Below are 14,905 nucleotides of genomic sequence, written 5' to 3' on the forward strand. Positions count from 1 at the left end.
TACCAATGCCTTTTCTATTACTTTAAATCGTGGTAAGGCACAACTCGCAGCTATTCCGTTCTATTCTCCTGGCTGACCGATGGAGAATAACGCCGCTGAGGGCCCTGAGGATGAAGCGCTCTCTTACAAAATATGCTAATTTATTTATTCACTTAGGCCGTGGCCGGCAATGCTCGACGATGGTAAAATTATATTTATTCCGTTTCTAGCCCGCAGCCGTCGTCAAGGATTCTATTAAAATTTTAACGTCTCGAAAGTCATTTTTCCGCGATAATTATCCGCTGGGCTGCGAGTGTTCGAATTAGAGCGGCGTCATTCCGAAACCGCCAATTAACTGAAGCCTTCGAGGTAGGGATAGCGAAAAAATATCGATTATTCGGCCGATAGATCGATATTTAAAAAAATAAATATCGATAGTTGTGAGAGTATCGAGTTTCAAAGTAAAATATCGATATTACGAACGTAATGTTTTGTGGAGTAGCGTCGAACTTTTGTTGTGAGATTTCTCCCTCTTCCCCAATTATCAGAGAGAGAGTTTTTGGGTGAAAAGCAGAACTGTAGCCGGAAAAGTTCGATCGGTGAACCTAGAGTTTTAGAAGGAGAGTATTATTAAACTTTTGTGGTGAAATGTCTCATCCCTGCGGTCATAAAAGTGATTAAAAAACCACTGACATCAAGAGCAGTGCTAGTGCGGGAAAAGTTCGATACAAAAACCAACGGTTTTGAAAGGAAGTTATCGAACTTTTGTTGTGAGATGTTTGCCTCCGATATATGCCCCCGGTGGTTGTAAAAGAAAGTTTCGAACTTTGTGGTTCAAATTAAAATATCGATATTAAGAACGAGATTTCTCCCCCGTCCGCTCATTAACAAGGACAAAAAACACTGATCTAAGGTTTTGGAAGGGAAGTATCGAACTTTTGTGGTGAATTTTCTTCCCCTTTCTGTCGTCAACAAAGATTAAAAAACATTTACTTCAAAAGCAGGACTAGAGCTAAAAAAGTTCGATACAAAACGTAGGGTTTTGAAAAGAGAATATCGAAATTTTCTTCGAGATTTCTTCCCCGCATCATCAAATAATTGTTGCGTGGAAAATTAGGGTTGTAGTGACGAAATATCGATTTTTTTAAAAAAAGTATCGATATTTTTCTCGACCAACATCCCTAATTCCTTTCGCGGCAGCTGAAGTTAAAAAATGGGTCTTGTTTTGTCAGTGCTGGAATCGTTAAACCGTGAGAAACGCGAGCTGGGGAATCGCAGTTAGTCGTCGCCCCTGACAAATTAGGATTTTCTTTAATTAGTCCTGTGTGGGTATGCAAAATAGCCGGTGCAGCTCATAAAGATGCTTTATTACCTCGCCAGTAAAATCCTGCATCGCGTTATAGGCAATATATTATGTTAAATCGCGTTTCTTACGGCATACCAACGATTATTAGTTTATTGCTGAATTGACTCAATAATGGAGACTAAGGGGAAGCGAACAAGATGTAGTGCATGATTGCTTCGTTATGCGCATGCTCATTCCGATAATCTGCATCTGGTTATGTTTATAATTTGTTAATTCTATGATTATATCTTTAAATACTTTATAATTTGTTATGTACGGTTGTTTAATATAATTTCATAATATTTAGAAATAAAAAAAAACAGTTTTTTATTGATAATAATGATTTCCACAATGAATATACCCCAGTAAGGATCTGTTAGTATGCTATATATTACCGGTACAAAGTTCATTCGAAACGTTACTAAAATTAAAAACCGACAATATTATCAGGATAGGGTAATTTCCAAAGCTCACATAATAGTGGGGAAAGTAAAATGTAACTAGTTATCTAACTGTATTTAGTAGGATATGTTAAAGTTTGACTTTATTCTTCAGGCAAGTTTTTCAACTTTCCATTTCAAATTCCGTTAATATTGTAAACAATACAAACTTCATTCATAATCAAACTAAATTGAAATGTTCATTTTGCTTAAGCACGCCTGCACTTTACTGGTGAATTATGTACTACTAATATATATTTTCCTTTAGTCCCAATAATGGCTTTAATTTACGCCAGAAACTTTTTTTTTAATAACGAAAATATTACATTATAAACAGAAAAATTATATAAATTTTATATTTCTTTTAAATTAAACGTCAATCATAGTTACCCCATCTGTCCGCAAATAAAACTACCACCCGAATGATCACTTCCCTGTCAATCCCGCCACCATAATAAATCAATAACAGCTGTAATCAGTACAGTTTTCTATCATTAAGAACGTTGCGAATATTTTGCTATATGTTTTCCAACTTTTTTATTGATTAATCAATTATATTTCCGGTATTGATATAAAAGTCCCTGTAATGTAGACAATTTCTGAAATAACATATTTAAAGGAATCTGTAGCAGATTTATCATACCATATATTTATTTACAGTATATTAATAAGTGTAAAATTCATTTTTGAAAATAGTTTCTTTACATATTCAGTATTTGATTAATCAAAATAGTTTGTGGCAAACAAGTAATCTCCATTTTGAACTTGGAACAGTTTAATTTCTTCGGATCACAGCGGATTATTTGTATCAGTTTTCGCGTATTTACTCCGGTTTAATCAATCGTCTGAACGCCATTGATCGAAAATTAATTTGGTTCCTGCAAATGAGAGTTTCCTTTTTTTACCATCGTTCCCGATCATACCCCCATCTATCTGCCGAGGCCCGAGGCTGCCTCCGCTCGGTCTCTTTCCCATCCTCCCTCTCGTTCGGTCTATCGTGCTCCCACCCCTGATGTAGCTGTCGTCCCCATTGTTGCCTCTTTTGGCCGACGGCGCTCCGCTACCCCCTCTCTCCCTCCCTGCTGCCTGATCAATAATTCCCTTTGATAAGAACGCCTCGTCGGTAATGACATGCATTTTTTATTGAATTTCAAAGTGGGTCGTCCTCGTTGGTCGAGAAAAAGGATTTTCGTCGAATTTTTCCCGACTGGTTTCGATGGACCCCTTTCCCCATTCAGGAAGACTTCCCTCGGTTCCGTCGAAACAAACAGTTGCTATAGCTTCAGTCGAAGTTTCTTGGCAATTTTCGAGTTAAAATGCTTCCGGACTCTGAATCGGATATATCTGAACGATGGCGATGGAACTAACGATCAGTCGTTTGAAATAGCGTAGTGTTCTTTTTTCTGGTGTGATGTCTTGTAACAGCTTTTTAAAGATTCTCTTTCTATACGATTATGTTTTTTGTAAATCTGGCAATTTGTTGAGTGCTGAATATCAAGTAACAAACATATCTAGTTATTATTTGATTCTAGATCTATTCTTATACTTATATAATCGATTATAATAAAAATTGTTATTGTATCATAATGAGTTTCCCAAGTATTCATCAATTATAAGTATAATCTAAAAATGAAAAACACCATTTCATAAATTCCTTATAATTTAACCGATATACTGACCACTGTTGATGACTTCTTGTGGTTGTGATAGTAGTGAAGATTCACACTATCACTGTCATGGTTAGGATATCCCGTGATAAAAACTGTAATTTTAGAAATTCATGTTATAGGTGCTCAATAGAAATAATTATTCAATCAACATCGAAGGAATTAAATGATTATTTAGTTGATTTATAATAGTTAATTAGTTATTCTAAATAAGATCAGATATTAATGTATTAGTATGTTTCTGTTATGAGGATTAAAAGAATACTATAGTGAATAATATTGATAATGATTATAGAACTACAGAACATCGTTATTAATCAATATTCGATCGATTAAATTGGATGAAAAATAAACTAATGTTGAGGTAACTAAATAGTTGTTAATATCAAACAAATAAAATGAGTATTTATTTGATTTATAATAGTTAGTTACTGTTTTTGAAAATGCATATCAAATTATTAGCTTGTTTCTGTTATGCGAATTAACTGAGTGCTATAGTGACTGCTGATGATAATGATCTTGGAGCTACAGGGGATTCAATATCATTATTATTCATTATTATTCTCAATCAATATATTCATTCCATCGATCGAAATTAATGTAAAAGAAACTGATACTGAGGTAATTAATATAAATATCTAATAGAAGTTAATAAAATAATATAGTATAAAGTAAATGGCGATGTGGCATATAAAGAAATATCAACTAAAAATTAAAAATACAATAAAATGGAAAATATAATTCGTTATAATTTAATAAAAAAAACAGTGACCAAAAGATTAATGAAAAAATGCTACTATCCTTGTTACGATTAGGATATCCCATCATAAAAACTGTAGTTTTAGGAATTTATATTATCGGGGCTCATTAGAGATAATTATTCAGTCAAATTCAAAATCAAATATTCAGTAGATTTAAAATAATTGAATTTCATAGTACAGAAAAAATTATTTGTGTTTCTTATTTTAAAATATGATCATCTATTAGAATATTGACATGCTTGTTTTATGAGGATGAAGCAAATGCTGTCTTGGCCGTTGATGATAATGACATTGTGACTTCAAGGTATTCTAAATCATTTCTAATCAGTTTATTAATTTGATCAAAATTTGATGAAAAAGAAACTACTATGGAGTTAATTAAATATCTGTGTCGACAAAATAATGTCGTACAAAGTAAATGGAGCTATAGCACGTCGAAAACGTGGTGGAGAACGCCGGGAGAAGACGGATCCGCTGGAAACGGCCAACAAACACAATTAAACGATCCGGATTTTAACGAGGGGGAGAACTTGTTGCAATTTTCCTGGATGCGCTGTACCCAGCAGTAAGCGGTAAATCGCAGAATCAATCCGTCAAATAGCGACATAACAAACGGCGGGGCATTTCGCTCTCTCTATCTAACTAGTAACGGCCCACTATCGGGACTGTCCTGACGACGACGGCACTTCTATCAAGCGGCTATTAAAACGCTGCCCGGGTTTCGAGCGGCGTCAGCAGCGACGGCAGCCAAACCGAACCGAACCGGCCGGGCCCAGCCCCGAAAGTTCTCCTCGTCCATCGCGATCCGCGAAAATTATCGTCCCGGCGGTGTGTCGGTGGTGAAACGGTGAAAAACGAGGAAAGTGTCGCGGGCCGCGTAAGGGCGAGCCGTTCTCGCACGCCACGTGTTCTCTGTCTGTTTCCATTCAAGCCGAACGACAAAGGACGGGCTCAGCCATTCATATTGATTTTCGACGACAAACGACCACATAAAAAACTTGTTGATCGGGACCGGCAGGAGTGCGCGCGATCCTTATTGTTGTTGTCGTCGGATTTACGTCGTAGCCCCGTTCGTTTGCGCGTCGTGCGTGTGACACGATGACCGACTGTCCCGAGGAACCGCTTAATCTCACCGTGAAGAAGATGCCCATCGCCATCGTGGCACCGTTCTCGAGAACGGAGCCCGCCAACGAGAAAACCACCGACGTCAGTGAAACGCCGACGGACCTCGAAGACGCTAAATGGAACCCGGACGACTATCCGGAGGATTTATCGCTCAAGGGGAAATGTCTCGACCTGAGCAAAAACACCAATGTCCACAACAATCTCAATCCGAGCGAACAGCTGAAGAACTACCTGATGAAGAAGGAGGAACGTCACGATCTGTACAGCAGGAACGTATACAGTCCCTCGAAGAAGGACTTGAGCGAGGACTCCAAAGACGATCAGGCACCATCCGATCCGTACTCGTTCATGAACGCGTTGGACAGCAAGTTCCTCACAGCCTGGTACATGAACTCGTTGCTGTCGCAGCAGCAACAAGCCAGGCAACTGCTAAACTTCACGGCGCAATCGAATCCCTCGTCCACATTCGAAAACAAATCGAACAGTCCGTCGTCGAACAGAATCTTAAACAACCTGCTGGAGAAAAAACCGTTCACCACGTACAAGTTTCCCAGCGGTTTCGATGCATTGATAAAAAATGAGATGCAATGCGAAAAGATCGAGAAACCAACGAACGGGTAAGAGTCAATTTTACCGCCAGCTGTGTATTATGTGTTGCATAATTTCGCGGGGTGTTTCGCTCGGCATAATTTGTAGGGATATGATGGACATTTTCTTATAATTTTTATTTAACTTTTATTCTAGTATGTTTGATTACATAATATGTCAGTGTCAATTTACCAAATTATTTAAGTATATGTTACAAATCTAGTTTTATGTTTATCCTAAAATTAAATTCAATATTTATTTAAAGTAATTTTTTATTAATTACATCTCACATTATATATGCATAGTATAATCTTAATTTACATTTTTTTTGTAATCTCTTAGAACTTCAACAGTCTGTCCGTGGGTAGACTGTTGAAGTATTTTTTAATAATTTTCGTTATACAATATACTTATACTGACATGGAGAAGTTCGCTTCAGTAAGTGATCTGCTGTACAAACTTATACTCTAAATCGTATTCTAGAGACTATTCTAACTTATTTTAGAGATAATTAGATCTCACTCTGTGTGTCTATTAAACAGTTCGAATGGTAGTATGTGTTTAAGCCCACGCACTGTCATCGCGCACATTTAACTATTTGGCAACTGAGTGCATTATGATACACCAACAATCTTTCAGAATACTTTACACTAACACTTTAAATCACACTCGTTATGGGTTTCAAGGGAATATCGCGCTGAATTAGTTTGTTAGATACTTAATTATGGAACCTCTGAAGGATAGCTATGTTTTATTTCCTAGTAGTACCCCACAGTTCAATACCATAAGTCCAAATGGGCCTAAGTATCGACTTATACAGCAAAACCTTGTTATCTAAGGATAATTTCAATTTACTCCCAATTTAATCAGCCAATACATTTGGTTTACCCAAGCCCCAGCCATTTGCGTTTTGTGACTACATTTTTCCATTTTGTTGTCAGTCCATGTTCATCAAAATTTATTCCCAGGTATTTAACATTGTCTGCTTCCGGGAGTTCATAATCATTCATTTTTTACTGGAGGAAAAGGCCTTCTACAAAGAATGAATGTCGCATGTAGATTTCGTCTCATTTGTTTTGATATGCCTTGTTTTCAACCACAATTCGACTTTGTTTAATGAAGTTGGAGATTTCTTGTTGCTGATCCTCGATCCCAGTGTAATGATAAGACCGCTGTATCGTCAGCATGTGTTGCAACAGTAGTGTTTCCTGAGGTCGGTAGGTCAGTTGTATACAATAGATAAAACAAAGGACCAAGTGCATAGCCCTGCGGAATACTTATATATGTTGGACAAATTAATGTAATACATCTGTTTTGTTGTACTTTGTATTTGTCATAAGTGCATCAATATGTATTTCCCAAGTTAAAATAACACTTATACATTATACAAGTTCGTGTGATTTGTGAAACAACACCAATTTGCTTGATTGATTATGATTCTAATCTACTCTGTCTGGCTTTTTGTCTTACATAATCATTTAGTAAGTCAATAAGTAATAAACCACCACTAACTTTATTTTAATATTTATATACTTATAAAACTATATTTAGCTTTGCATACGGAATATTTAATAATGTCAATCATAATTATTTAATTGCATTAGTACGATTATTACTTTATAGAAACTGTTAAGGAGAAAAATGTTTAAATAATTTATATTTTTTGCGTATATAGCTTTAATTTACACAAGCCTAAATATTTTGTTCTTTCTAGTCATTTTCATTTTGTTTCAAGGTTTCACCAAACTGGACGGTAAATATCCTTAATATTTAACATCAGTTAAAGGGAACGTTTTCAGTGAGTTATTGGTTTTTGTTGTTTTTTCAGGTCGCAGGAACATAAAAACAACGTTGACAGTAAAAATAATCAGGATAATGAGAAGAAGAAGCCCCATATTAAGAAACCCCTCAATGCTTTCATGTTATACATGAAGGAAATGCGCGCCAAAGTAGTGGCGGAATGTACATTGAAAGAAAGCGCTGCCATCAATCAGATTCTAGGTCGAAGGGTAAGTGTGTCCCAGGAGTTTTGCTTGAACCTTTTTCTAGAACGAATGCGGCGTGAGTGTGAATCAGTTGGCATTGCTAAGTGATTGGTTTATTCGATTTTTAAACGATATATAACGCAAATTCAAAAAAAGTCCATTGTTCATTGGTTTTTTAATAGTATCTGTAAAAAATGTTTGTGGTATAATACTTTAAAATTAGGTATGAACTTGTCCTATACAATATTTGTTGCAATAAACGATGTAATTTGAAAATAATTATTATATTTTTTAATGTTGGTCAAGCTTAATGGATCTTATGGTAGGACTAACGTGTCAATTATACTTTTCCACTAGCACAACATAACCGTGTAAATCCACCGCTGTATTTTAATGCTTTACATTATTAGCAAACGATTTACATTACGCCAATTGTAACTGATTTGTTGACACCATAATCTATTTCTAAATCGTAGTAGAATGCTACCTGTTTCTGGATCACAGGACTACTGTGCCTTCGAAATCGCTCAATTTAATTGTGTCGTACTCGCTGTTGTATTTGATGGGCACTAACTCATTGTAAGCCTATCCACTTCATTTCCAGTTATTCTTGAACGCAATTACTATTATTAGTAATATCGTGGTTAGTGGTTACTGTTTTCTATTTCTCTAGCTGACCATCATCAGTGCGCTTGGCATGTGAGGTTGTTTCTGATATTGGATGACGTAGGTCAGATCGCCTTCTCCTTGGCATTGTTAATAGTCAAAGTAAAGAAAATTCGCACTAAATATGTGACTGAATAACACAAAATCTGAAATACATTTACAAAGTATGCTTTATGATAAACAGGCACTACATATTTCAATCCTATTCTTTACAGATGTTGACTCGACAGCATTTAGAATACCATTCGAAATTACGGTAATCGTATGTGAGATATATGTCATTATTTTCACTTGATTTTCACGTTATCACATTATATGAAATATAAACCATTGTAATTATATATTTTAATCGCTGTTTGGTAACATTGGCTGTAGCTTGAGTTACCGTTCAACATTTGTAGTCACAGAGTAAATTTTCGAACGGCCACGGCTTGGCTGGTAAAGGCGACAAGACGGTCCTCCTGCTGTTGCGATAGTCGCGGGTTTGAATCCTGCTGGGACACTATCGTAAATTTATATTTGTGATTGTCCTAGGCAAGAGTGTAAAATCCGACAAGGACAATGATCCCAGTCACTCCCGTAGCTCACATTTAACAGTAGGTCCAGTTCAGATAAACCCTAGTTTATAAAAAGGAGACTTTAAAGTATTTAAAAAAATTCCTAACTCATCTATATGTGATAACCAACAACAATGTCGATCCTTTATGACAGTGAAACTGTTGACGACAGGACAGTGTCGCAATTATTCTATATTTTCTCGCAATATAAAAACCTTCCCTGGACTATAAATATTTCAAAACCAAAATTAGCCAAATCCGTCCAGTCGTTGTCGAGTTTACACAAGACTAACGAACAGCAATTCATTTTTCATATATATAGAAGATTATATTACATCATCCATCAGTTTTATCCCTTGCTTAGTATATTTGAAGTTATTTGGTTAGTTCCAACAGTACTTATAACCTGAAAAACGTGAATCATATAATTTTTCATTAATTTCGCGTAGTATTCTTACACCTTTTCTTTTTCAAGGATAATTTCGTTTTTTCTAACTATTGTGGTTTGTATATACACTTTATTGTCATTTTTGAATTTGCCGTGTGAATGGTTTAATATGGTTTGTATGAATGATGACCGAGTATAGTGACATTGAACCGGATGTGTACGAATAAATCAGCTAAAAGTATGGTTGCATAGTGGCACTCGTTGAGTCGCGAGGAGCAGGCCAAGTATTACGAGAAGGCGCGGCTCGAGCGTCAACTGCACATGCAGCTGTACCCGGGCTGGAGCGCAAGGGACAATTACGGTTACGGCACCAAGAAGAAGAAGCGAAAGAAAGAGCGAGCACCAATCGAGTCGGGAGGTAGTTATTTTAAAAAATCGCGCACCCTAACTAGTAGAGTGCTCGTACCGATCCGGATCTGTGTGCGTCGGTTGGATAACACGAACCTTCCGCTTCCAAACATGAACGTAAAATTAATCTAAACAAATATACGGGCGCCTTCACCATATGTTGGTTCCTTCACCATTTTTTCAATAATTCTTGAATTATCAAGAGCAAACCCAAATAGAATGTTGGAACGTTACGTTCATAATTGGAAGCGGTCCGAGAAGCGACTGATCGCAGTACCGATCCCGCGCACACTGATCCCTGGGACTAACACTTGATTGCATTCGATCTAACCCCATCTAACCTAATCGGGGGGAGGGTTCACGGGCCCGACCGACGTGCATACCTGCGTGTTGGCGGCAGAATGGGTCGACTGCGACGGCGGCAGGCCGGCGGTGGCTGGCCGGTGGCGATCTTGCACGCGGCTTCTTGGTGCCTGCCGATGCGACACGTTGCTGACTCTGTTCTGTTTAGTGGCATGCGCTGGGCCGCGAGGAGCAAGCCAAGTACTATGAATTGGCACGCCGTGAGAGGCAGCTGCACATGCAGCTTTATCCTGACTGGTCGTCCCGCGCCAACGCCACTCGCGGCAAGAAGAGGAAGCGTAAGCAAGACCCCCAAGACGGAGGTAGCCACCCTCGCAATCTACTATCCTCCCGCCGTCTTCGGTTCTACTCCAAGTGAGCCGGCATCGTCGCGCCCGTTTCACTCTTATGCCATTCGATCTCATTTCTGTATGAATGAATAATGTTATAAATATATTTTTAAATAAAATATCCTCACGACACACACATTTATCACAAGCTACAAGAAATCAATGATCATCGGATTCCATCATGTTCGAATTGGTACACCAAGAACAACTCAAAATGTGATTAGTATTTAATCCCAGAATTTGAAAGTCAATATTTAATTTCAACCAAATCGATTATTGGGAAGACAATATCATTTTTACAAATATGTATAAGAAAGAGTTTAAAACTTCTTTATTGTTATGGTTAGAACCTCACAATTATTCGAAATTTAAATAGAATCTCTATATTTTACTTTGGACATATTTTTATAGAATACCCTCACAACACATACATTACTTATCACAAGCTCCAAGAAATCAATGATCATTGGATTCCATCTTGTTCTAATTGGTACACTAAAAACTACTCTATAAGTTTAGTATTACATCCCAGAAAGTCATTATTCAATTTCAACCAAATCGATCGTTGGGATGACAATATCATTTTTGCAATTAGGTATAAGAATTTTAAAATTAAATATTTGTCATTAATTATAGTAATATATTGTTTAAAACTTCTTTGTTGTTATAGTTAGAAGTTCATTAACTATTCGAAATTTAAATCTAGATTATCTATTTTACTTAGGACATATTTTTATAACGTTATAAGTCTGGTGAACTTACTTATAGCCTGTTATTTAAGTTTTCTGATGCTGACGATGAGTCTAATGGCAAAAGAAAGGTCGGTTTCACGTAATCGCGAGATGGACACTTGGAGTATGGCCAAGCAATTTGGGAAGAATTAGTATGTTGTGGGCCATCCTTTATTCTATTATTATATCTATATATTGCATGTTTGGGGTAAACGGTTACCGGCCAGGACCTATTCTGCAAGGGTCGTACTGCAGACCTCTCGATGGACAACTGTATGCACGTATGTCGGAAGCCTGCATGCACAGAACCCCAGTCGTTTAAGACAGACCGAGCGGTCCATTTATCATGTCGATCGTTGCTTGTCACACCAATGTTCACCCTCACTGATCAACACGACCGGTGAATGGACCCTCGTCTATTTTAAAACAGGCACATTCGATCCATACCTCCAGAAGGTTTTTCAGTTATCAACTGATGCAAAATTAACCGCTGACGTAACATAGTTACTGTAGTTCCAGCATGGCCCTTACCCTTCGATCTTACCATATTTATCAGACCCTAGTTCATTGATTAGTTTAGCTTAATTTTTTTTACTTTATTGGGTATTAATATCGATGTTAACTTAACACTAAAATGACGTGTCGTTAGGAATTAGTAACTGTTCCCGACGACACGTCATGTCATATTGATTTAATTATTTAAAAATATCATTTTAACAATAGAATTTGAATCAAGAGATCGAAAAGAATTTCCAGATATTCCGAAATCCTTTTCGTGATACACACGAGATTAATTATTCACCTAAACGACATTGTTTGTTTTTTATTTTATTAGATGTTGTTAGCTTTAAATTGTTACTTCTCACTAGCTTTGATGTAGATATTTCCTTATGTAGATTAAGGTACAATTTTGTCTCATGATTAGATACAAGCATCTAATTCTGGAGAATCGTGGCATGCCCACAATAATTTAAATTTGCAACGTTGCCAGTTCTTGCAAATTATACGTACATTTGAAGAATGTAATATAATTGAATAAATTATCTTGAATTAGCTAGCAAATTAACTTAATATTTCTGTTGAGACTCAAGTAAAATAAATGTTTTTTTTTCATCTTCTATAATATGAAAAACATTTTATAGACATCTTCCATTTTAAATCAATTTTGAATAGAGAAACAGAGAAAATAAAGCAATATGTTATTATTTATCAATATATAAACATTACAATAACAAACCAAAGAATGGTTAAGAATAGTTCTTGTAAACTATTCGTATACTTGAAGAGTATAATATATATTCTCGAATTTTCAGTTAATCTGAAGTTATTTTAATTTTAAAAGGAAAAAGAGCAAATAACACAACACCCCTTTCCAGGCCATCGAGTCATATTTATCTTTAGTTTTACTTTCATTACCCGACCATTTACATTTACCCAAAATATAGCGAATTTGTTATAAAATCAAATTCAATTTAGAAATTTAAATGGAAACGCGCCTGGATTGAATATCCTCATACACATATTCACAAATCAATGATTTCTCCATTACTGCCTGCCATTTATAATCAGTACAAGATCAAATAAACTATAAGCAACAAAATTCTTAACTTTATAAAACAGAGCTCCTATCAATACCAGGGTCAAATCCAAAATGGCCGCTGTAGCTTGTTGGATTCTACCTCTGGATTGCTTGCAAATGGCAACGTCGCAAAATCAAGCGTAAACTAACGAAGTTTACCGAATACCAGTTATGGTTCTCCAGAAATAGCCACGGCTGGTTAGATAGGCATGCAATTTAGTTTGAACCGATTATTATTAAAATACACGTTTTAATGAATCGATCTGTTTTAAATAGGCAATAGTATGAAAAAGTGCCGTGCTCGCTATGGATTGGATCAACAGAATCAGTGGTGCAAACCGTGCAGGTTAGTATCGGTGCTGTTGTTTTTTTTCGTTCTGTTTTTCCTTCAACTCCTTAGTTCCCTTATACAAAATCACTTTTATTTTGAAATTTTCATTAGAACAGGCATGCTGAAGTAATTTTATTTTAGCTTATAGCGAAAGTAGCAGTTATGTAGTCAGATTTTAAGTTGATACAATTATTTGTATGGTTTTGCAAAAAGACAAAAGAAACTAGAAAGTTTTAACAACGGTCTTACACGTTTCCTGTAATTAACCATTTATATATTACAATGAAAATCAAAACAAATATTTTTTTAATTATCAACATAATATTATTTCATTATATCTCCGTTTCATAATCCTTCATTTCTTAGCATTTTTAAAAGCAATAGCAATTTTTTAGCAATAAATTAGCTTATTTTGGAACCTCTTATTTAACTTAAATTTCTTTGTTTGTAATATTTATAATAAATAAAAGAATATTTCTACAATGATTCATTCAGTCTGTCACAAATTACTAATCACATAAAATATTTTGTTGTGGCACATTTTAGGTTATTTAATAGTGAAAATATTTGATTCTTTTAATTGTTTAAGTCACAAAAAAATTCAACAACACTAATTTACTTAGTAACACCTTTTTTAAACTAAAACTTGTTCTTTTATTCATAATTAGAGTGTCTTATTATAATAAATAAAAGAATAATTCAACAATGCATTTATTTATTCTGCCATATATTAAAAAGCACAGAATATATTTAGTTGTGACGCATTTTAAGTTATTTGACAGTCAAAATGTTTAACACTTTTATGTGCTTAATTATGATGTTGATTAAAATTGCCTCCACCAAATTACTAATTATTTAATAATATAATTAATATGTTGAAACATTATTTTATGAAATTTAAATCCAACTTAAATCTTTCTTTTAAACTTTTCGCTGTACAAACGTTTTTTCTTCATAAAATGTCAAATATATATAACTTGTTTAACTTCATTTAACTACTCACACACGACAGAGATAAATCATTATAAAAAATTTTAAAATTAAAGAGACCAAAATAATTCTGGAACTCGTTTTTTTAAATACATGGTATGTGTCTTTCATTTAAAATTAAGTGTTAACAATAGGGTCATTCAGATCATTACAAATTTGATAAATTGACTTTTTTCGAAAGAACCTCATATTGTGCTTAAACTTTTTCTTTAACTTTATTGGGTGTTGAGAGAAATCAGTTGTGCTTTTTGAAACGTTTGCAAACCCATGCAAAATATTGGTGTTTCTTATCTATGTGGAAAGACTTACTTATATTTTACTTTGTTATATATAATTTGTTTATCGAAGGAAGGCACTACCGAGGTATTTTTCCCCAATGCATTACCTAATTTTAGTTACATATAGTTTGTTTAATCAAAAGTAATCAGAAAATGTGTCTTCCCACACAGAAAAAGTACCCAAGCAAAACTTAGATATTGTGCACTATACACTGCTGTTGAGTAGCCAAAAACAATTGTTAAGTCAGTGCAAGGGGCCATCTAATGCAGATATCTTTAACTTGATCAGAAAGAATTTATTGCAAAATCTAGACACATTTTCTGATGCATTCATGCACTTTATCTACGTATATATATTTTTTTAATTTCATTTATTATTACTAGCGTTGATTTAT

The 14,905-nt window shown here is 35.2% G+C and overlaps 1 protein-coding gene across 5 annotated transcripts in view; it reads left to right on the forward strand.

The window, feature by feature from the left end:
• Nucleotides 1–14,905, forward strand: part of pan (transcription factor pangolin) — a 340,467-nt gene that overhangs the window by 320,718 nt on the left and 4,844 nt on the right. For 3 of the 5 annotated variants that reach the window (XM_076408657.1, XM_076408659.1, XM_076408661.1), the window contains exons 7-9: nucleotides 7,734–7,914; nucleotides 9,754–9,919; nucleotides 13,188–13,257. In XM_076408657.1, coding sequence (XP_076264772.1) covers nucleotides 7,734–7,914; nucleotides 9,754–9,919; nucleotides 13,188–13,257 — 417 coding nt within the window. Of the gene's footprint in view, nucleotides 1–5,185; nucleotides 5,935–7,733; nucleotides 7,915–9,753; nucleotides 9,920–10,420; nucleotides 10,575–13,187; nucleotides 13,258–14,905 lie in introns of those variants that run through there. The other 2 variants (XM_076408660.1, XM_076408658.1) reach the window with 2 other exon arrangements.

This window comes from Rhynchophorus ferrugineus, unplaced genomic scaffold (genome assembly GCF_030347505.1).
Source record: "Rhynchophorus ferrugineus isolate W39M unplaced genomic scaffold, kcgeb_rfMv2 rfM6, whole genome shotgun sequence".
In the NCBI taxonomy this organism is placed as follows: domain Eukaryota; kingdom Metazoa; phylum Arthropoda; class Insecta; order Coleoptera; family Curculionidae; genus Rhynchophorus; species Rhynchophorus ferrugineus.